At 41.4% G+C, this 25,505-nt stretch overlaps 1 protein-coding gene across 2 annotated transcripts in view; it reads left to right on the plus strand.

The window, feature by feature from the left end:
- LOC112254505 (protocadherin-15) overlaps positions 1–25,505 on the plus strand; it is a 222,762-nt gene that overhangs the window by 114,547 nt on the left and 82,710 nt on the right. For both annotated transcript variants that reach the window (XM_024427170.2, XM_024427178.2), the window contains one exon: positions 4,289–4,382. In XM_024427170.2, the coding sequence (XP_024282938.1) occupies positions 4,289–4,382 (94 nt within the window). The remainder of the gene's footprint in view (positions 1–4,288; positions 4,383–25,505) is intronic.

Consider the following 25,505-nt stretch of genomic DNA (forward strand, 5'->3'; position numbering starts at 1 on the left):
ACATCGTTTGACATGTTTCTATAAACTTTACGGATGCAATTTGGAGTTGTTGTCTGATTGTTTTGACTGAGTTTGAGCCTGTGGATTACTGAAGAAAACACGCTAACAAAACGGAGGTTTTGGAATATAAAGAGACTTCATCGAACAAAAGGAACATTTATTGAGTAAATGAATGTCTTCTGATTGGGATTAATTGTATCTCTATTTCTGAGTTTTGTAACGCTTCTGCTTGGCTGGTTACTGTTTGTAATAATTTGTCAACTGGGCTATGTTCTGGGCTAGGTATGTTCTGGGCTAGGTATGCTTTTGCCTAAAAGCATTTTCTAAATATGACACTGTGGTTGGTTTAACAACAAGTTAATCTTTAAACCTATGTAAAATATGTTTTGTTTTCTGAATTTTTATAATGAGCATTTCTGTAATTGAATTTGGCGCTCTGCAACCTCACTGGATGTTGGCCAGATGGGACGCTAGCGTCCCACATAACCTAGAGAGGTTAATCTACCCATCGTGTCCGATTTCAAAAATGCGTTACAGCGAAAGCACCAGATATGATTATGTTAGGTCATAGCCAAGTCAAAAAAACAGAAATTTTTCCAAAGATAGGAGTCACAAAAAGCAGAAATATAGATAAAATTATGTGCATATTTATATCCAGAAATCTTAGTTTACATTGGCACCTTATGTGCAGTAATGTTTTGATTCCAAAACATCCGGTGATTTTGCAGAAATACTCATAATAAACATTGATAAAAGATACAAGTGTTATTCACATAATTAAAGATAGACTTCTCCTTAACCTCTCTGGGAAATGTGGGACGCTAGCGAAAATGCAGAGCTCAAAATTAAAATAAATTACTATAAAAATCTAACTTTCATTAAATCACACATGCAAGATAGCAAATTAAAGCTACACTTGTTGTGAATCCAGCTAACATGTCAGATTTCAATAAGGCTTTTCGGCGAAAGCAAACAATGCTATTATCTGAGGATAGCACCTCCGTCAACAAAGAGAGAAAACATATTTCAACCCTGCAGGCGCGACACAAAACGCAGACTTAAAAATATAATTCATGCCTTACCTTTGACGAGCTTCTTTTGTTGGCACTCCAATATGTCTCATAAACATCACAAATGGTCCTTTTGTTCGATTAATTCCGTCGATATATATCCAAAATGTCCATTTATTTGGTACGTTTGAACCAGAAAAACACCGGTTCCAACTTACTCAATGTGACTACAAAATATCTCAAAGGTTACCTGTAAACTTTGCCAAAACATTTCAAAGTACTTTTGTAATAAAACTTTAGGTATTTTTTAACGTAAATCATCAATAAAATTGAAGACGGGATGATCTGTGTTCAATACAGGAAGAAAACAAACTGAAGCTATCCTTCTGGTCACGCGCCTCTATCTAACAGTACACTTCAAGTGACCCTCATTCAAGATGGCCGTACTTCCTCATTACACAAAGGAATAACCTCAACCAATTTCTAAAGACTGTTGATATCCAGTGGAAGCGAGAGGAACTTCAAGAAGGTCCCTTAAGAATCTGGATTCCCAATGAAAACTCATTGAAAAGAGAGTGACCTCAAGAAAAAAAACATCTGAATGGTTTGTCCTCTGGATTTTCCCTGCTAAATAAGTTATGTTATACTCACAGACATGATTCAAACAGTTTTAGAAACTCCAGAGTGTAATAATATGCATATCTTATCTTCTGGGGATGAGTAGCAGGCAGTTGAATTTGGGCATGCATTTCATCCGGACGTGAAAATACTGCCCCTGTCACCAAGAAGTTAAAGTATCCGCTGTGTCAGATTTTAAAAAAAAAAACATTACGGAAAAAGCATAATCTGAGAACGGCGCTCAGAACCCAAAAGAGCCAGAGGAATGCCATTTTGGAGTCAAAAAAGTTAGAAACAACACCATAAATATTCACTTACCTTTGATGATCTTCATCAGAAGGCACTCCCAAGAATCCCAGGTCGACAATAAATGACAGATTTGTTCCATAAAGTTCCATAAAGTCCGTAATTTATGTCCAAATAGCCACTTGTTGTTAGCGTGTTCAGCCCAGTAATCCATCTTCATGAGGCGCATGCACTTCATCCAGACAAAAACTTGAAAACTTCCGTTACAGTCCTTTAGAAACATGTCAAACGATGTATGGAATCAATCTTTAGGATGTTTTTAACATAAAACATCAATAATGTTCCAACTGGAGAATTCCTTTGTCTTCAGAAAAGCACTGGAATGAGAGGTAACTCTGTTTGGAGCGCATCCCTCCTTTCTAGTAGAATCCTCATTCAAGTTTCTAAAGACAGTTGACATCTAGTGGAAGCTGTAGAAAGTGCAACTTTATCCATATCTCAATGTGTATTCTTTAGGCCAAGCTTTGAAAAACTACAAACTTCAGATGTCCCACTTCCTGGTTGGATTTTTCTCAGGTTTTTCGCCTGCCACATGAGTTCTATTATACTCACAGACATCATTCAAACAGTTTTAGAAACTTTTCTATCTTTTCTATGTTTTCCATCTAATACTACTAATAATATGCATATATTAGCATCTGGGACAGAGTAGGAGGCAGTTCACTCTGGGCACGCTATTCATCCAAAAGTGAAAATGCTGCCCCCTATCCCAAGGAAGGTTAACTGAGAAAACATTTATTTTCAATTCAAGAGAATAAAACATTTAATTAGGCAACCAATTCAGGAGTGGGTTGTAATACATTTATCAGACTCAAAACCAGTCCAATAATGTTCATGAACAGAAACACATACCAGTCCAATAATGTCAATGAGCAGTGACACATACCAGTCCAATAATGTGAATGAACAGTAACACATACCAGTATTTAAAATAGAAAAAACAACAATTATTAGGAATTATTAATAATCAATTATCATGTCAATAGTTTCACAACCGTGAGAAGTTATTTTTAAAGGTGTACACTTTAACCAATTCAATAAAATGTAATATGAATGTCAGAATCAATGAACAATAATAATTAACAGAGTGAACAATAACTCATTAACCTGTTTATTTATTGTGGGTGTGGTAGCATGATTCTGATTGCATGACAATCGAGTGCAGGATACTCTCCCATTGCGCTGCTCCAGAACTTTGGCAGTGTCATTTCCAGGAAGCGCATACTCAGTCCGTGATCAAATGACAGCTACACCAGCAGAACCTCTTTGTTGCTTGGCAACGTGACACTTCCCATCTCCACTTGAAAGGGGTCCCATATTCAGTCGTCTTGTCTCCTGTTCTCCTCCGGGAAGTAGTCGCAAAACTTTCCCTGCAGCTTGACAAGATGCTGTTTAATGTGCACTTTGTTGATTAGATTCTGAATCTCGAAATCAGCATTGGGTAACATGTCAATCCTCCTGTTAGAAATAATAAGAGCGAGCCAGCCAGCTAATGTTTTTTGATTAAAAAAAGTTTACATTCAAATGTATCTACTGTGAAGTAGTGATCCGAGACACACACCTAGTTTCCTGAAACAAGTCACATTTCTGCGCAGGAACGTGCACAATTTAGAGGGAACATTGGTCTTAAGTACACCAGCTGATCCACCTCATTGTCCTGAGCAGATTTGTTTTTACTATTGCTGTTAAATCCTGCTGTAATAAATTATGTCCAGTTCAGTTTACTGCTCTCTCTCTCTCTCTCTCTCTCTCGCTGTCTCTCTCCTCTTCAGAGCGCTGCCTGCAAACAGTAAACTGCAACAAAACTCTGTAAATTAAGGATTCTGCCTCCTTATGATAGAAATGAGTCACCAAGGACTCTTGTAATTTTAAAGAGGATTTATCTTTTATGTTCCTTTCTTTAAATAAAAAACAGGTTAGGTGTTGGTTTTGTACACTATTGTATTTTTACCTTTGACATTCCCTTGATAAGTCATATCCAGGTGTTATAGGGATTTGTGTGTGTTTCTCAGTGTAGATTCTAGACTGTAAAGAGACAGTTTTAGAACCCACACCCATCCCTTTACACATGTTCACTCCCCCTCGCTGACGTGAAAGTATTAGATAAGTTCCTGCAATATGATGGAAAGCTTAGCTCACTAGAGGAACTTGTGGACTTATACCATCATGTAGCTTATCCAGTCATCGCAGAGTCACTGGGGAGGGAACTAACGAGGACAGTGACAGGAAAGTGAGTTATCCGATTAGAATCCCCAAATTCTGTCTGGATGGAGATTAAGTCCTGATGGATGTAATACAGTATGAATTTAGCTGTTTACTAATGCTGCTGTGTGTTGTTGTCTCTCCCTCTACAGGATAGGCCTCCTGCTTCTGGGAAAGCCTCTGGACAGGGAGACCACTGACCAGTATCGTCTCATTGTCACTGCCTCTGATGGCAACCTAGGAGGGGTGAGAAACTTTATTCAGAGTGGAAATTCATTGATTGATGGATGGATGGATGGTTTTACTGATTGACATCAATGTGCAGGTCTGACTTTCTATGATTCATACAAAGGTCACAGTCAGGATACAGGGGCCGCTTGCACCAGTTGGGCTCCAGTTGGGCTCCGCTGTAAAATGCACTCTAAGCAGGACCTAAAAATGCGACCTGTTGTGCCACATGGGTGTAAGCCCTTCTATAAGCTATAAATGCTACGCTTAATAGGGAGCAGGCATACACTCTTAGAAAAAAAAGGTGATGTCTAGAACCTAAAAGGGTACTTTGGCTGTCCCCATAGCAATCTATATTTTCAAAATCATGTGAGTCTCAAGTTCATATTTCACAACCTCTGCAGGCTATATAAATTGCATGTGTGTGAGTCAATAGCAATAGCAAATAATAATCTATGCTAGGTAAAGCTCCACCTTATCTCAGCTCACTGGTCACAATAACAACACCCACCTGTAGTACACGCTCCATCAAGTATATCTCACTGGTCATCCCCAAAGCCAACACCCCCTTTGGCCGCCTTTCCTTCCAGTTCTCTGCTGCCAGTGACTGGAATGAATTGCAAAAATGAAGCTGGAGACTTACATTTCCATCACTAACTTTAAACATTAGCTATTTGAGCAGCTAATTGATCGCTGCAGCTGTACATAGTCAATCTGTAAATAGCTCACCCAATCTACCTACCTCATCCCCATATTGTATTTATTTACTTTGCTGCTCTTTTGCACACCAGTATCACTAGTTACACACCATCATCTGCTCATCATCATCTGCTCATCTATCACTCCAGTGTTAATCTGCTAAATTGTAATTACTTTGCTACTATGGCCTATTTATTGCCTTACCACCTCATGCCATTTACACACACTGTACATAGACTTTTTTCCCCCTATTGTGTTATTGACTGTACGCTTGTTTATTCTATGTGTAACTCTGTGTTGTTGTTTCTGTCGCACTGCTTTGCTTTATCTTGGCCTGGTCGCAGTTGTAAATGAGAACTTGTTCTCAACTAGCCTACCTGGTTAAATAAAGTTTCATAAAATACAAATAAATTGTAGAAATAGACTAGGCCTCCACTTGATTTAGGATACATTAGCAAAATACATTTTTCAGAGCAACGATAGATGAGTCAGCAAATACTGTAGATGAGCTATCACTTCCACTTATTTGCCCAGCCAGAGATCAATTGACCAACTATACAGACGGAAATTCAGTTAAACAAAACCACATTGATCGACTACGCTATCAGACAAGTCATTGGATTTTGGTTGGGAGTAGTACACGGGTGAACAGAAAAAATATCCACTTGTTATAATAACATGCTAGAAAAAAGTTATGATCAGTGCTAGATGCGCAAACTAGACTAAATATGGTGATGAGCACACCTCAACATAGCTAACCGTTTCCCAGTAATTGTAACCAAATATCTAAAGTTTCGGTGAATATGAAAAGCTGACATTGATTTATCAAAACGTGTCTCCATGCTTGTCTCAAAGCAGAAAACAAAGAAATCAACAGAAGCAACCTTTCTAACTCAGTTGCCGGAGAGGAAGGAAACTATTCAGGGATTTCACCATGAGGCCAATGATGACATTAAAACAGTTACTGAATGTAATGGCTGTGATAGGAGAAAACTGAGGATGGATCAACAACATTGTAGTCACTCTACAATACTAACGTAAATGACAGAGTGAAAAGAAGGAAGCCTGTATAGAATAAAAATATTCCAGAACATGCATCCTGTTTGCAATAAGGCACTAAAGTAGTACTGCAAAAAATGTGTCAAAGAAATGCATTTTTTGTCCTGAATTGAAAGTGTTATGTTTGGGGCAAATCCAAGAGTACTACTCTTCATATTTTCAAGCATGGTGGTGGCTGCATCATGTTATTGGTATGCTTGTCATCGGCAAGGACTATGAAGTTTTTGGGGGGGGGAGTAAAAATAAACGTAATAGAGCTAAGCACAGGCTAATCGTGGATGAAAACAGGGCTCAGTCTGCTTTTCAACCTACACTGTAAGACAAACTCACCTTTCAGCAGGACAATTACCTAAAATACAAGGCCAAATACACACTGGAGTTGCTTACCAAGAAGACAGTGAATGTTCATGAGTGGCCAATTTAAATCGAATTGAAAATCTATGGCAATAACTGAGGATTTTTTTAAAGAATAATGAAATGAATGAAGAATTTTGAAAAGAATAATGGGCAAATACAGGTGTGGAAAGCTCTTAGAGACTTACCCAGAAAGACTCACAGCTGTAACCGCTGCCAAATGGGCTTCTACAAAGTATTGACTCAGTGCTGTGAATACTTGCATACCAGTCAAAAGTTTGGACACAGCTACTCATTCAAGGGGTTTTCTTTATTTTAACTTTTTTCTACATTGTAGAATAATAGTGATGACATCAAAACTATGAAATAACAAAAGTGATAAACACATCAAAATATATTTGAGATTCTTCAAAGTAGCCACCCGTTGCCTTGATAACAGCTTTGCACACTCTTGGAATTCTCTCCACCAGCTTCATGAGGTAGTCACCTGGAATGCTTTTCAATTAACAGGTATACCTTGTTGAAAGTTAATGTGGAATTTATGCGTTTGACCCAATCAGTTGTGTTGTGACAATGTAAGGAGGGTATACAGTAGATAGCCCTATTTGGAAAAAGACCAAGTCCATATTATGGCAAAAACAGCTCAAATAAGAAAAGAGAAACGATAGTCCATCTTGCTTTAAGACATGAAGGTCAGTCAATCCGTAAAATGTCAGGAACTTTGAAAGTGCAGTCAAAAAAACATCAAGCTCTATGTTGAAACTGCCTCTCATGAGGACCGCCACAGGACAGGAAGACCCAGAGTTACCTCTGCTGCAGAGGATAAGTTACCAGCCTCAGAAAGTGCAGCCCAAATAGATACTTCACAGACTTCAAGTAACAGACACATCTCAACATCAACTGTTCAGTGGAGACGTGAATCAGACCTTTATGGTTGAATTGCTGCAAATAAACCACTACTAAAGGACACCAACAATAATAAGAGACTTACTTGGATCAAGAAACATGAATAATGGACATTAGACCGGTGGAAGTCTGTCCTTTGGTCTGATGAGTCCAAATTTGAGATTTTTGGTTCAGACCACCATGTCTTTGTGAGACGCAGAGTAGTTGAACAGATGATCTCCGCATGTGTGGTGCATGAAACTTGGAGGCGGAGGTGTGATGGTGTGGGGGTGCTTTGCTGGTGACACTGCCTGTGATTTATTTAGAATTCAAGGCACCCTTAACCAGCATGGCTACCACAGCATTCTGCAGCGATACGCCATCCCATCTGGTTTGCACTTACTGGGACTATCATTTTGTTTTTCAACAGAACAATGACTCAACACACCTCCAGGCTGTGTAAGGGCAATTTGACAAATAATGAGAGTCATGGAGTCCTGCATCAGATGACCTGGCCTCCACAATCACCCGACCTCAACCCAATTGAGATTGTTTGTGATGAGTCGGACTGCAGAGTGAAGTAAAAGCAGCCAACTAGTGCTCAGCATATGTGCTCAGCACACCTTCAAGACTGTTGGACAAGCATTTCAAGTGAAGCTGGTTGAGAGAATGCCAAGAGTGTGCAAAGGTGTCATCAAGGCAAATGGGAGACAAAGGACTGTGAGACATAGGTTTTCTCCTAAACACATGAAAAGTGGGATGAATACGGAGGGTACGGGGCAACAGAAGACGAACTGTAGAGGGGATAATGTTCTTTGCGGTACTCCAACCGGAGAGGCAGGTTACAGTATCCTGGCTTCCCCCCTCTCAGCACTCACCTCTCCCAAGGTTTCCTTCACGGGGTCGCCAGCAGCTGACCAGGCGTTCTCGGACCTTTTAAATGTTGATTCACCACAGCCCCCATCTTAGTCCATCTTGACCCGTTCCGTCAGTTTGTGGTGGAGGTCGACACCTCAGATGTCGAAGTGGGGGCCATCCTGTCCCAGTGTTCTTCCCAGGACCAAAAGCTCCCCTCCTGCACTATCCTCTCCCATCGTCTTACCCCTGCTGAGATGTGGGAAATTGAGAACTCCTCACCGTCAAGATGGTGTTGGAAGAGTGGAGGCACTGGTTGGAAGGGGCAGAACACCCATTCTTAGTGTGGACTGGCCATAAGAACCTGGAATATCTCCGCACCGCCAAGCGCCTCAACTCTAGGCAGGCTCGTTGGGCCCTGTAGTTCACCCGGTTCAATATCACTCTCTCCTACCGCCCGGCGTCCAAGAACATGAAGCCGTACGCACTCTCACAGTTGTATTGCCCTGCTGCTACTCTGTCTGACCCCGAGACCATCCTCCCTACCTCCTGTCTAGTGGCTGCAGTCATCTGGGGTATTGAGAGCATGGTCCGTAAGGCTAACCGGATGTTTGTCCCGGACTCTGCCTGTTCCCCAGTCCTGGAACACATTCCTCCAAACGGACCTGTCATCCAGGCTCCAGTCGGACCCTAATGAATAAAGGGTCTGAAGACTTATGTACTGTAAATATGATATTATTATTTTCATTATTATTTTACATTTGCAAACATTTCTAAAAACCTGTTTTTACTTTGTCATTATCCAGGCTGAAATGTAAGTCAAGGGGTCTGAATACGTTCTTAATGCACTGGAAATTATTTAGTATATCTAAAGACAAGATTAAATCAAGAATGGGTGACAATATAAGCCTATCACTTGTAAATTATATATTATCACTTGTGAATGATGCCCAGCGAATCATAGTCGCACACGTCATGTTGCCTAGCCCATAGACCTATATGTTTTAATAATGTTTTAATAAGTGGAAATAACTTCTTAAAATGAAGCACATTAATCCGCTTTACAAGGGGTGTAGAGCCTAACTAGTATACATAAGCTGTAGGTGAGTTTCAAGTTTAGGGAAGATCATTTTCACCATAAAAATGCACCTTTATATTAACAGGCATCACAAGCATTACAAGCATAATCGCATTTGCGGTCACTTTTGAAAATGGTGTTTTCCAGGTAATGGAACATTTGCATCTATAACCCACTGCCATGTGTGCATTGCTGCACTTATAATGTGAAGAAATAGTCTAATAGTTTATCAACATTTTAAGCTATACGCTCGGACCTGTTGCGTCAGCGACATTGCGTAAAAACATTTTTTTTAATGTTAGTGGTTGTATTAATTTGAGATCTATCGCATCCCACAACCATCCCAGACTATGTTTTGAATATTTATTTCTCACAGAATAGAATAGGTCAACTTTTGTACTATGGAGGACAGTAGATTAACATAGGCTAGTGTTTTTGCTGTTGTTTAGGCCTTCTCATCTTGTTGGCTGACAAAGTAAATGTGGACAGTTCTTCCAATATCTTCAATATGCACCTCGGATTGGATAAGGAAGTGTGCAGTAGTGTCCCCAATGTGTCTGTGTTCACTTGTGGCCAGTGATAAAGACCTGATCACATGATGGAGAGACATGTGAGTGAGAGGTGCTTCAGAGCGTGCAGCACTCAGGGAGAAGAGCACAACGCAGCAGCCAAGGACACAACTGCCACTGACCGCAAAAGGCATGGATTATTTAAGGGAACATTACAGCCACACAAATGTGATGCCACCGGGAAATTCGAGACATTATCAAGTGCTTGTCAAATTGTGAATGAGAGGCTGGAGTGTGTACAGCCTGTGCAAAAAAACAAAGCAGAGCTCATGCCTTTCAATGTACTTTTTTCAAATCATCATTAGAGTCGCATCATGCAGCCTTACAATGTATTAAAAGTCAAAACATATAGCCAAATATTTGTAGAACAACTAAAGTTACATTAATAATTTAATCTATTAAGAATCTTGACCAGAACCAAAACATGTAATCATATTACTCCAATGCTAGCCTCTCTACACTGCTTCCCTGTTAGGCTAGGGCTGATTTCAAGATTGTACTGCTAACCTATAAAGCATTACATAGATTTGCTCCTACCTATCCCTCCGATTTGGTCCTGCCGTACATACCTACACATACTCTACGTTCTCAAGACACAGGCCTCCTTAGTGTCCTGAGAATTTCTAAGCAAACAGGTGGAGGCAGGGCTTTCTCCTATAGAGCTCCATTTTTATGCATTGGTTGGCCTATCCATGTGAGAGACACAAACTTGGTCTCGACCTTTACATCTTTACTGACGACTCATCTCTTCAATAGGTCCTATGATTGAGTGTAGTCTGGCCCAGGGGACCGAAGGTGAACGTCAAGGCACTGGAGTGATGAACTGCCCTGCTGTCTCTGCCTGGCCGGCTCTTCTCTTTCCACTGGGATTCTCTGCCTCTGACCCTATTACGGTGTCACTGGCTTACTAGTGCTCTTCCATGACGTCCCTAGGAGGGGTGCGTCACGTCATACCAGGCTTTTTTCGCTACACTCGACTTGTTGAGACTGGCTGAGTCACTGCTGTGATCTTCCTGTCCGGTTTGCACCCCCTCGGGCACATGCGGTGGAGGAGATCTTGTATGCTGTGCTCAGCCTTGTCTCAGGGTAGTTAGTTGGTGGTATGTTGATATCCCTCTAGTGGTGTGGGGGTTGTGCTTTGGCAAAGTGGGTGGGGTTATATCCTGCCTGGTTGACCCTGTCCGGTGGAATCGTCAGACCCCGAACCTGGCCTTAAGTGTCTATACTTTAACACTCCATGTGCCGGGGGCTAGGTTCAGTCTGTCGTATGTGGTGAAATTCTCCTGCCTTACCTGGTGTCCTGTGTGAACTTAAATATGCTCCCTCTAATTCTCTCATCTCTCTCTGTCTCTCTTTCCCCTCCCGGAGAACCTGAACCCTGGGACCATGCCTCAGGATGATTCCTGGCTGATGATTCCTGGCTGTCACCATCCCCAATCCACCTTGTCGTGCTGCTGCTCCAGTTTCAACTGTTCTGCTTGCGGCTATGGAATACTGACCTGTTCACTGGACGTGATACGTTGTCCCCGACCTGCTGTTTTCGACCCTCTCTCGCCCTCTCTCTCTCCCTCTCTACCGCACCGGCTGTCTCGACCTCTGAGTATTCGGCAATGGAAAGCCAACTGAAATGTACTACTGAGGTACTGACCTGTTACACCCTCTACAACTACTGTGTTTATTATTTGACCCTGCTGGTCATCTATGAACGTTTGAACATCAAGAAGAACACCTTAATGGCAATGTACAAAGAGGACTGGCCACCCTACAGAGCCTGGTTCTTCTCTCTGTCTATTCCTAGGTTCCTGCCTTTCTAGGGAGTTTTTCCTAGCCACCGTGCTTCGACATCTGCATTGCTTGCTGTTTGGGGTTTTAGGCTGGGTATCTGTATAAGCACTTTGTGACATCTGCTGATGTCAAAAGGGCTTTATAAATATTTTTGATTGATTGACTGATTGATTGATGTACTTTTGTGCCAACAAAAATAAGGGGTTAAATATTTGTGCAAAACAACACAAATATTTCCTGAGCTTTTTATACCTCCTACATATAGAACAGACACTTCAAACCTTTTTTTTTACTGTCTTCGTTTTGCCATTTATTAATATTTTATTCAATGCAATTCTATGGGCTATAGTAGTAAAGGCCAAATTCAATATTTTATAAAATAATTGTTTTATATTTTTTTAGTACCTAAAGATGTTCTAAAATTCCAACTCAAATAGCTAAATGATCCATGACCATCTTAAAACCATTCAAATAAGTTACAGTGCCTTCAGAAAGTATTCACACCCCTTGACTTTTTCCAACTTTCTGTTGTTACAAAGTGGGATTAAAATGGATTCCATTTAAAAAAAAATTGTTAACGTTCTACACGAAATACTTGATAATGTCAAAGTGGAAGAAAAATTCGAACATTTGTAACAATAAATATGAAAAATGAAACACGAATATATCTTGATTACATAAGTATTCAACCCTTTGAGTCAATACATGTTAGAATCACCTTTGGCAGCAATTACAGTTGTCTGCATACATTTCTGGGTAAATCTATAAAAGATTCCACACCTGGATTGTGCAAAATTTGCACATATTCTTTTAAAATTCTTCAAGCTCTGTCAAATTGGTTGTTGATCATTGCTAGACAACTATTTTCAGGTCTTGCCATAGATTTTCACACTGATTTAAGTCAAAACTGTAACTCGGCCACTCAGGAACATTCACTGTCTTATTGGTAAGCAACTCCAGTGTAGATTTGGCATTGGGATTTAGGTTATTATACTGCTGAAAGGTGAATTCATCTTCAAGTGTCTGGTGGAAATCAGACTGAATCAGGTTTTCTTCTAGGATTTTGCCTGTGTTGAGCTCCATTCCATTTATTTTTCATCCTGAAAAACATTTACAAGTATACCCATTACATGATGCAGCCACTACGATGCATGCAAGTCTGGAAAGTGGTACTTAGTAATGGGTGTATTGGATTTGACCCAAACATAACTCTTTTGTACTTAGGACAAAATATGCATTTGACATATTTTTTGCAGTACTACTTTAGTGCCTTGTTGCAAACAGGATGCATGTTTTGGAATATTTTGTATTATTTACAGGCTTCCTTCTTTTCACTCTGTCAATTAGGTTAATATTGTGGATTAACTGTTTTAAAGTTACCATTGAATCAAATCAAATTTCAAATCAAATCAAATTTATTTATATAGCCCTTTGTACATCAGCTGATATCTCAAAGTGCTGTACAGAAACCCAGCCTAAAACCCCAAACAGCAAGCAATGCAGGTGTAGAAGCACGGTGGCTAGCAAAAACTCCCTAGAAAGGCCAAAACCTAGGAAGAAACCTAGAGAGGAACCAGGCTATGTGGGGTGGCCAGTCCTCTTCTGGCTGTGCCGGGTGGAGATTATAACAGAGCATGGCCAAGATGTTCAAATGTTCATAAATGACCAGCATGGTCAAATAATAAGAAGGCAGAACAGTTGAAACTGGAGCAGCAGCACGGCCAGGTGGACTGGGGACAGCAAGGAGTCATCATGTCAGGTAGTCCTGGGGCACGGTCCTAGGGCTCAGGTCCTCCGAGAGAGAGAGAGAAAGAGAGAATTAGAGAACGCACACTTAGATTCACACAGGACACCGAATAGGACAGGAGAGGTACTCCAGATATAACAAACTGACCCTAGCCCCCGACACATAAACTACTGCAGCATAAATACTGGAGGCTGAGACAGGAGGGGTCAGGAGACACTGTGGCCCCATCTGAGGACACCCCGGACAGGGCCAAACAGGAAGGATATAACCCCACCCACTCTGCCAAAGCACAGCCCCCACACCACTAGAGGGATATCTTCAACCACCAACTTACCATCCTGAGACAAGGCCGAGTATAGCCCACAAAGATCTCCGCCATGGAACAACCCAAGGGGGGGGCGCCAACCCAGACAGGATGACCACAACAGTGAATCAACCCACTCAGGTGACGCACCCCCTCCAGGGACGGCATGAGAGAGCCCCAGTAAGCCAGTGACTCAGCCCCTGTAATAGGGTTAGAGGCAGAGAATCCCAGTGGAAAGAGGGGAACCGGCCAGGCAGAGACAGCAAGGGCGGTTCGTTGCTCCAGAGCCTTTCCGTTCACCTTCCCACTCCTGGCCAGACTACACTCAATCATATGACCCACTGAAGAGATAAGTCTTCAGTAAAGACTTAAAGGTTGAGACCGAGTTTGCGTCTCTGACATGGGTAGGTCTCATGGTGAAATCCCTGAGTGGTTTCCTCCCTCTCCAGTAACTGAGTTAGGAAGGACGCCTGTATATTTCTAGTGACCGGGTGTATTTATACACCATCCAACTTCACCATGCTCAAAGGGATATTAAATGTCTACGTTTTATTTTTTACCCATCTACCAATAGATTTGCGAGGCATTGGAAAACCTCCCTGGTCTTTGTGGTTGAATATGTGTTTGGAATTCACTGCTCAGCTGAGGGACATTACAGATATGTTGGGTTCAGAGATCAGGTAGTCATTCAAAAATCATGTTACATAGTAGCACAGAGTTCATCCATGCAACTTTTTAAAAATGTTTATATTTTTTACCAGCTTTTTCAATATTGTCTCATCTCTGCAACGGGCTCGGCAGGCAAAGGCTGAGTTCTCCAAAACATGACCCGCCTAACCGCAAAGGAATATACTTTTTGGACGAAATCCAACACGTCACTGAATAACTGCATCGCTAGTTTCAAGCATGGTGATGGCTGCATCATACTATGGGTATGCTTGACATCGGCAAAGACTCGGGAGTTTCTCAGGATACAAATAAATGGGATTTAGCTAAGCACAGGCAAAATCCTAGAGGAAAACCTGCTTTAGTCTGATACACTGAGAGAGGAAATCACATTTCTGCAGTAAAATAACATAAAGCCAAATCCTGTGTAGCCAAGTTACAGTGTTGGATTTAAATCTGCTTAAAAATAGAGGTGAGGAGGAGGATTATTTAAAATACTGTTTGAAGAGGTAGGGTTCAGATGTTTTCGGGAGATGGGCAGGGACTCTGCTGTCCTAGCTTCATGGGGAAACTGGTTCCACCATTGGGGTGTCAGGACAGAGAAGAGCTTGGACTGGGCTGAGTGGGAGCTGCCCTCCCGTAGGGGTGGGAGGGCCAAGAGAACTGAGGAGGCAGAACGGAGTGCTCGGGTTGTGGTGAAGGGTTTGAGCATAGCCTGAATGTAGTGAGGGGCAGTTCCTCTTGCTGCTCCATAGAGAAGTTCCATGTTGTAGTGGATGCGAGCTTCGACTTGAAGACAGTGGAGTGTGCAGTGAAGCAGGTGGCTTTAGCATTCTGGATAAGTTGCAAGGGTTTGATGTAACAAGCGGGGAGCCAGCCAACAGCGAGTTGCAGTAATCCAGACTCTAGAGGGAAAGTGCCTGGATTAGGATCTGCGCCACTTCCTGTGTGAGGTAGGGTCGTACTCTACGGATGTTGTAGAGCATAAATCTGCAGGAGCGGGTCACTGCTTTGATGTTTACAAAGAATGACAGGGTGTTGTCCAGGGTCAGTTCTGTCTCGTGGCGCTTGAAGTGGTGAGCCGACGTCCAAGTCGAGATATCTGCCAGGCACTCAGAAGGGGGGAAGGAGAAAGTAGTTGAGCGTCATTCGCATAGACATGATAGGAGAGATCATGCAGGGATATTACGGAGCCGAGTGACTTAGTGTATAAAGAGAAGAGATGGCCTAGAACCGAGCCCTGGGGGACACCAGTAGTGAGAATACATGGTGCAGACACAGGTTCAACTTTAAAAAAACAGAGGTTGTCTTGATTAGCACTCGCACCATCATAAACAACATCAGCAGCTGCAGGCCTCAATATCGATGGTGTCAAGGTCCTCCCCTTCTTTGAGGTTCACAACCTGGGTGTGATACAGTAAGTGACAGTCAGCTCTCGTTTGAGGCACACTTCAAGAGTATGACCAAAGTCAATTTTTTCCATCTACGGAACATTGCCAGGTTACGACCTATGCCAACAAAACCTGTGGCTAAGTGACTCATCTACACCTTTATTTCACCTTGTCTGAAATATTGTATTGCCCGTTTTGTTTGCGCATCTGCCAAGTGCCTAAACAGGCTATAGTATGTCCAGAACTGCGCTGCACGTGGCCTCACCCACACTTCCCCCCCATGAGCACATCACTCCAGTGCTGTTCAACCTCCACTGGCTCCCCATATGCTCACACATTGACTACAAAATCCTGGTTCACACCTACCAAGCTATCCACAACTCTGGACACAAGTACCTGTCTGACTTCATTCTACCCTCCTGCTCCTCCAGGTCCATCTCCTTTCAGCAGCCCTGCATCAGACTAAAAACTATGGGTGACAGGGCATTCAGTTGCATGACTCTGCAGCTGTGGAACGCACTTGCAGACACTGTAAGGGCTCCAGAGTCTCTGTCTTCCTTTAAGACACAGCTCAAGAACGTTCTGCCCAATCATTGGTAAAATATCTGATTGGTCAGCCCGTGTCTACGCAGCCTTTGTCTTTCAAAAAATAAATACAGAAATCAAATGTATTTATGAAGCCCTTTTGACATCAGCAGATGTCACAAAGTGCTATGCAGAAACCCATCCTAAAACCCCAAACAGCAAGCAATGCAGATAAAGAAGCACGGCGGGTAGGAAAAACTCTCTAGAAAGGCAGGAATCTAGGAAGAAACAAAGAGAGGAATGAGGCTCTGAGGGGTGGCCAGTCCTCCTCTGACTGTGCAGGGTGGAGATTATAAGAGTACATGGCCATTAAGGCCAGATTGTTCTTCAAGATGTTCAAACATTCATAGATGACCAGCAGGGTCAAATAATAGTTTCAGTGGTTGTAGAGGGTGCAACACGCAACACGTCAGTCCCTCAGGAGTTAATGTCACTTGGCTTTTCATAGCCGAGCATTCAGAGGTTGAGAGAGAAAGTCGAAATCAGCAGGTCCGGGACAAGGTAGCACGTCCGGTGAACAGGTCAGGGTTCCATAGCCGGAGGCAGAACAGTTGAAACTGGAGAAGCAGCACAACCAGGTGGACTGGGGACAGCCAAGAGTCATCATGCCAGGTAGTCCTGACCTTATGAAATGATGAGTCTTCAGTAAAGACTTAAAGGATGAGACCAAGTCTGTGTCTCTCACATGGATAGGCAGACCATTCCATAAAAATTGAGCTCTATAGGAGAAAGCCCTGCCTCCAGCTATATGCTTCAGAATGTTTGGGACAATATTTTTTGTGACGTTTTGTGTAGGTATGTACGGCTGGACCGAATCGGAGAGATAGGTGCTTTGTAGGTTAACAGTAAAACCTTGAAATCTGCCCTACCCTTAACAGGAAGTGAAGCCATTGTAGAGAAGCTAGCACTGGAGTAATATGATCACATTTTTGGTTCTAGTCAAGATTCTAGCAGCCGTGTATAGCACTAACGGAAGTTTATTTTGTGCTTTATCCAGGTAGCCGGAGAGTAGAGCATTGCAGTAGTCTAATCTAGAAGTGAAAAAAGCATGGATTAGTTTTTCTGCATCATTTTTTTGACAAAAAGTTTTAGATTTTTGCAATGTTACTAAGATGGAAAAACGCTGTCCTTCAAATAGTCTTGATATGTTCGTCAAAAGAGAGATCAGGGTCCAGAGTAACGCCGAGGTCCTTCACAGTTTTATTTGAGACGACTGTACAACCATCAAGATTAATTCTCAGATCCAACAGCAGAGCTCTTTGTTTCATGTGACCTAGAACAAGCATGTCTGTTTTGTCCGGGTTTAAAAGTAAAAGATTTGCCGCCATCCACTTCCTTATGTCTGAAACACAGCCTTCTATGGTAGGCAATATTCTAAATTGGTAGGCACAGGAAGTAGCAACGATTATTGAAATTATTCAATTACACCCAGGATACAACATGTTTGTGAGCAACCCGGTTTTGAGACTGTCTAGCAACGTGTATGTGTGTGTGTGTGTAGTAGACAACTGAAAAGGCCATTAGTATAGAAATAGTGGTTGCATGTAAAAGCCATCATTTGTGCGTTTTCTATGATGTATGATGACAAAGGAATACAGAGTGAGAATGTGAGGCTGTAAAATGGACAGAGAGAAGGTCAAAGTGCGATTGGCAGACAAATAAAGAGAGATAGAGAGAGTGATGCCCTGACCTCTCAGAAAAAGGTGACCAGCACTGGCCCTCTGTGTCCTAATGTTGAATGAAGGATTGTAGGGACCCTGAACTCCAATCCTCATCCTCTCCTGGGGCCCATAACCGCACCGAGGTGTGTGTGTGTGTGTGTGTGTGTGCGCGCGTGTATCAGTGGTGTAAAGTACTTAAATAAAAATACTTTAAAGTACTACTATTTGGGGGTATCTGCATTTTACTTTACTATTTATATTTTTGCATTGCATTTTACATTCCGACAGAAAATAATGTACTCGTTACCTTTTTTTAATACATTTTCCCTGACACCCAAAATTACTCGTTACATTTTGACAGGAAAATTGTCCAATTCACAAACTAATCAAGAGAACATCCCTGGTCATCCCTACTGCATCTGATCTGGCAGACTCACTAAACACAATTTTTATGTGTTGGAGTATGCCCCTGGCTATCCGTCAAAAAGAAGAAAAACAAAATTGTGCTGGTCTGGTTTGCTTAATATAAGGAATTTGAAGTTATTTTTACCTTTGATTTTGATACTTAAGTATTCTTAAAAACACATACTTTTAGACATTTTCTCAAGTATTATTTTACTGGGTGACTTTTACTTTTACTCAAGTCATTTTCTATTAAGGTATCTTTACTTTTACTCAAGCATGACCATTTGGTACTTTTTCCACCACTGGTGTGTATGTGCGGGTGTGCGTGTGCATGTATGGGTGTGGACTTGCAAGCATGTGAGCTTGTGTGTGTTTATTATGATGGAGTCCCCATGGGAGCAGGACAATTACTATCTGCACCTGCAGCCCATCAGGTGTAATAAAGTGAAATACAGTTGAGGGGGAGATTATGGTGTTCGATATACATAGAGTGGGAGAGATTGTGTGCAATTGACTAGTGAGATAAAGAGAGGGTAGACAAAGAGGGCGCATCAGGAAAGAATGACAGAGCGAGAGCGAGAGAAAGAGAGAGAGAATGAGATAGATAGAGATGTGATTCGAGGTGCCCAAGGGTTCTGTAATTGTAACAGATCTTGTGTAACCATGGGAATGTGACAGGGTGAGAGCAGTCCCGCCCTCGTGATTCCCCTACATACACTACACGAGAGAAACACAAGAGGTCTAATGAAGTGATATGAAGTTTTTACTGTTTTATTTTTTTATTTCACCTTTATTTAACCAGGTAGGCAAGTTGAGAATAAGTTCTCATTTACAATTGCGACCTGGCCAAGATAAAGCAAAGTAGTTTGACACATACAACGACACAGAGTTACACATGGAGTAAAACAAACATACAGTCAATAATACAGTAGAAACAAGTCTATATACGATGTGAGCAAATGAGGTGAGATAAGGGAGGTAAAGGCAAAAAAAGTCCATGGTGGCAAAGTAAATACAATATAGCAAGTAAACCACTGGAATGGTAGATTTGCAGTGGAAGAATGTGCAAAGTAGAAATAAAATAATGGGGTGCAAAATAAATAAATAAAATAAATACAGTAGGGAAAGAGGTAGTTGTTTGGGCTAAATTATAGCTGGGCTATGTACAGGTGCAGTAATCTCTGAGCTCTACTTGGCTGGTTACTGTTTGTAATGATTTGCCTGCTGGGCAATTTTCTCAAATAATCGTAAGGTATGCTTTCGCCGTAAAGCCTTTTTGAAATCTGACACCGTGGTTGGATTCACAAGAAGTTAGTCTTTAGACCTATGTAAAATACTAGTATGTTTTTGAATTTTTATGATGAGTATTTCTGTATTTGAATTTGGCGCTCTGCAATTTCACTGGATGTTGGCCAGGTGGGACGCTAGCGTCCAACATACCCTAGTGGGGTTAACTTGTTATGGCTGCAATCCCATTACCAGGATAATTGTCATCAACAACCGCTGAATTGCATAGCGCTACATTCAATGAATATTACTAAAAATATTTATATTCATGAAATCACAAGTGCAATATAGGAATACACAGCAGTCCAAGCAATCCAAGCATTTGTGTAAGTTTATCGATCGCTCGACAAAACATTAACTACACTTAGCATCAAGTAGCTTGGTCACGAAAATCAGAAAAGGAATCAAATTAATAATTTACCTTTGATGATCTTCTGATGTTTTCCCTCACGAGACTCTCAGTTACACAATAAATGTTCCTTTTGTTGCATAAAGATGATTTTTATATCCAAAATACCTCCGTTTGTTTGGCGCGTTATGTTCAGAAATCCACAGGAAAGAGCTGTCACGACAACGCAGACAAATTCCAAATAGTTTCCGTAATGTCCACAGAAACATGTCAAATGTTTTTTATAATCAGTCCTCAGGTTGTTTTTAAAATATATAATCGATAATATATCAACCGCAAATGTCTTTATCAGTAGGAGAGGGAAAAGCAATGGCTACCCAAACTCTGTTGAGCGAGCAAAACTCATGCGACCACTTGACGCGATGTTATCGTTCTGGCTCATTTTTCAAAATAAAAGCCTGAAACTATATCTGAAGACTGTTGACACCTTGAGGAAGCGATATGAAAAGGAATCTGGTTTATATCCCTTTAAATGGAGCAAAGTGAGGCTATGGAACATGGGGTTTTCAAAATAGAAGCCACTTCCTGTTTTGATTTTCCTCAGGGTTTCGCCTGCAATATCAGTTCTGCTATACTCACAGACAATATTTTTACAGTTTTGGAAACTTTAGAGTGTTTGCTATACTAATAATAATATGCATATATTAGCAACTGAGACTGAGGAGCTGGCCATTTTACAATGGGCTCCTTTTTATCCAAGCTACTCAATACTGTCCCTGCAGCCATACGAAGTTAAGCTCGTGGCCCTGTGTCTGAACCCCACCCTGTACAACTGGGTCCTGGACTTCCTGACAGGCCGTCCCCAGGTGGTGAAGGTAGGAAACATCACCTTCCCTCCACTGATCCTCAACACTGGGATCACACAAGGGTGCGTGCTCAGCCCCCTCCTGTACTCCCTGTTAGCTCATAACTAAGTGGCCAAGCACGCCTCCAACTTAATCATCAAATTTGCAGATGACACAATAGTAATAGGTTTGATTACCAATGATGACGAGACAGCCTACAGGGAGGAGGTGGGGGCTCTGGAAGTGTGGTGCCTGGAAAACAACCTCTCATTCAACATCAACAAAACAAAGGAGATTATCATGGACCTCAGGAAACAGCAGAGAGTACACCCACCTATCTACATCGCCGGGACCGCAGTGGAGAAGGTGGAAAGCTTCAGGTTCCTTGGCATACACATCACTAACAAACTGAAATGGACCACCCACACAGACAGAGCCTCTTCAACCTCCGGAGGTGAAAGAAATTTGGCTTGTCACCTAAAACCCTCCCAATTTTTTACAGATACCCAATTGAAAGCATCCTGTCGGGCTGTATCCCTGCCTGGTACGGCAACTGCACCGCCCACAACCACAAGGCTCTCCAGAGGGTGGTGCAGTCTGCCTAACGCTTTACTGGGGGCAAACTATCCACCCTCCAGGACACCTACAGTACCCGATGTCACAGGAAGGCCACCCAAGCCATTGCCTGTTCACCCCACTATCATGCAGAAGGCGAGGTCAGTACAGGTGCATCAAAGCTGGGACCGAGAGACTGGAAAACAGTTTCTATTTCAAGGCCATCAGACTGTTAAACAGCCATCACTAGCACATTAGAGGCTGCTGCCTATAGGCATAGACTAGGAATCAATGCCACTTTAAGGAATGGAACACTAGTCACTTTAATAATGTTTACATATCTGACATTAGTCATCTCATATGTATAAACTGTATTCTATACTATTCTATCGTATCTTAGTCACTTAATAATGCTTACATATCTTGCATTACTCAACTCAAATGTATATACTGTTTTACTATACAATTCTACTGTATCTTAGTCCGTTCCGCTTTGACATTGCTCGTCCATATGTATATAGTCTTAATTAATTCCTACTGAGATTTGTGTGTATTGGGTATATGTTTTGAAATTTGTTAGATATTACTTGTTAGATATTACTGCACTGTTGGAGATAGAAGCACAAGCATTTTGCTACACCCCCAATGACATCTGCTAATCATGTGTATGTGAGCAATACACTTTGATTTGACTTGTCCTTAACCCTCATATAAGGTGACTGCCAGCCTATGCAAATCATCCTCACCACGGCCACAAATTATTGGGCTCCAACCGTGTTTTCACTTCAAAGGCTGTAGTGTTGGTACCCTGGCCATGTCTTAGGGACTTGGGTTACAGAGAGGGGAGATCACGGACAACTATTTCCTCTGATAAATAAATAATAGGAGCTCATTAATCAGCATCAAACTGATGGCCACATCCAGAAATACGATGCTGTAGCAGGGAGATTCTGGGCTTCAATAGCGCCCGTCCACGCAAGACCCACACCTCATTAGCCTTCAGGAGCTTGGGAAGGAGCTTGTGAAGTCCATCATAGAAGGTTTAGTCTGCTCTGTCATGAAATGTGAAGGAAGAGAGGAGGCCTTACATTGGATGTAGCTATTATTTTATAATCTGTTCTGTTTTTTCTCAGAGCTCAAACTCTCAGAAAGAGAGATGATGTGAGGATGTTGTAAACCTTTGACCTCTCAGAGAGAGATGACGTGATATTGCATTACAACCTGTAAATTAAATAGATTTTTATTTTTATTTCATGTAATGGACATACACAAAATAGTTCAAATTGGTGAAGTGAAATGAAATAAATAACTTGTTAAAAAAAATGTTAAAGTTTAAAACAGAAAAGTGGTGTGTGCATATGTATTCACCAGCTTTGCTATGAAGCCCCTGAATAATATCTGGTGCAACCAATTACCTTCAGAAGTCACATAACTAGTTAGATTGCACACAGGTGGACTTTATTTAAGTGTCACATGACCTGTCACATGATCTCAGTATATATAAACCTGTTCTGAAAGGCCCCAGAGTCTGCAACACCACCAAGCAAGTGGAACCATGAAGACCAAGAAGTTCTTCAAACAGGTCAGGGACAAAGTTCTGGAGAAGTACAGATCAGGGTTGGGTTATAAAAAAATATCAGAAACTTTGAACATCCCATGGAGCACCATTAAATCCATTATTTAAAAATTGAAAGAATATGGCACCACAACAAACCTGCCAAGAGAGGGCCGCCCACCAAAACTCACAGACCAGGCACGGAGGGCATTAATCAGAGAGGCAACAAAGAGACCAAAGATAATCCTGAATGAGCTGTAAAACTCCACAGCGGAGATTGGAGTATCTGTCCATAGGACCACTTCAAGGCTGGACATACACAAAATAGTTCAAATTGGTGAAGTGAAATGAAATAAATAACTTCTTCAAAAACATTTTTTAAAGTTTAAAACAGAAAAGTGGTGTGTGCATATGTATTCACCAGCTTTGCTATGAAGCCCCTGAATAATATCTGGTGCAACCAATTACCTTCAGAAGTCACATAACTAGAAAAATTAAGTCCACCTAAACAAGGGGCACCACCAAGCAAGCGGCACAATGAAGACCAAGGAGCTCTCCCAACAGGTCAGGGACAAAGTTGTAGAGAAGTACAGATCAGGGTTGGGTTATAATATTTTTATTTTTAACTTTGAACATCCCACAGAGCACCATTGCATCCATTATTAAAAAATTGAAAGAATATAGCACCACAACAAACCTGCCAAGGGAAGGCCGCCCACCAAAACTCACAGAACAGGCAAGGAGGGCATTAACCTCTCTGAACCACCCATCCTGGATCCAGTATAATTGTCATCAGCAACGCTGAATAGCATAGCGCCACAGTCAAATAATATTACTAGAAAATATTCATATTAATGAAATCACATGTGCAAAATTGCAAAACACAGCTTAGCCTTTTGTTAATCCACCTGTCGTCTCATATTTTGAAATTATGCTTTACAGCGAAAGCAATACAAGCGTTTGTGTAAGTTAATCGATCGCTCGACAAAACAATATGTACACTTAGCATCAGGTAACTTGGTCACGAAAATCAGAAAAGCAATCAAATTAATCGTTTACCTTTGATGATCTGCAGATGTTTTCACTCACGAGACTCCCAGTTAGACAAATGTTCCTTTTGTTCCATAAAGATATTTTTATATCCAAATACCTCCATTAGTTTGGTGCGTTATGCCCAGGAATCCACCGGAAAGAGCGGTCACGACAACGCAGACAAAAATTCCAAATTATATCCATAATGTCCACAGAACAATGTCAAACATTTTTTATAATCAATCCTCAGGGTGTTTTTCAAATATCTATTTGATAATATATCAACCGGGACAGTTGGCTTTTCACTAGGACCGGGAGTAATAATGGCCGCCTTTCTCTTTTGCTCACTACTCACTCTGAGAGCCCCCACCTATCCACTTACGCAATGTGGTCGTTCACGCTCATTCTTCAAAATAAAAGCCTGAAACTATGTCTAAAGGCTGTTGACACCTTAGGGAAGCCATAGAAAAAGGAATCTGGTTGATATCCCTTTAAATGGGCAATAGGGATGCATAACAACGGAGAGGTTTCAAAAACAGGGGCACTTCCTGATTGGATTTTCCTCAGGTTTTAGCCTGCAATATCAGTTCTGTTTAACTCACAGGCAACATTTTGACAGTTTTGGCAACTTTAGAGCGTTATCTATCCTAATCTGTCAATTATATGCATATTCTAGCATCTAGTCCTGAGAAATAGACCGTTTACTTTGGGAACGTTATTTTTCCAAACATAAAAATAGTGCCCCCTAGCTTCAATAGGTTAAAGATTGCTGTACACCAGCGGAACCCATCCAACTTGAAAAAGGTGGAGCAGTTTTGCCTTGAAGCAAGAATCCCAGTGGCTAGATGTGCCAAATTTATAGAGATATACCCCAAGAAACTTGCAGCTGTAATTACTTAAAAATTTTACTTTAAAAGGTGGCTCTACAAAGTACTGATTTGGGGTGGTGAATAGTTATGCACACTCACGTTCTGTTTTTTGTCTTATTTCTTGTTTGCTTCACACAAAAAAATATTTTGCATCTTCAAAGTGGTAGGCATGTTGTGTAAATCAACTGATACAAACCCCCCCAAAAACATTTTTAATTCTAGGTTGTAAGGGAAGAAAATAGGGAAAAAAAGGAAAAAAATAGGAAAAATACTTTCACAAGCCACTCTACCTCCTGGGAATTATTTGTCTTACATTTAGTTTTTTTCCTCCCTTTTTCCCCAAAGGAGGCCATTTTGCACCATTGTGTAAGCACGGCATTACCTCAATGCCCTGTGGGATTATAGATATTGTGCATATTCAGCTATATTTCCCATTGTTTTATACGAGTGCCTTGGAGGTTTGTGTACTGGTGTCATTGTTTGAAGGTTAAAACCTCTTTAGGATAGGGGACTGTTGCATCCCACTTGGGCAAAAAACAGGGAAAATTTAGTCCGGCAAATAATTGAAAAATGATATAAAAATCTAACTTTCATTAAATCACACAT

Source organism: Oncorhynchus tshawytscha, linkage group LG01 (assembly GCF_018296145.1).
Source record: "Oncorhynchus tshawytscha isolate Ot180627B linkage group LG01, Otsh_v2.0, whole genome shotgun sequence".
In the NCBI taxonomy this organism is placed as follows: Eukaryota; Metazoa; Chordata; class Actinopteri; order Salmoniformes; family Salmonidae; genus Oncorhynchus; species Oncorhynchus tshawytscha.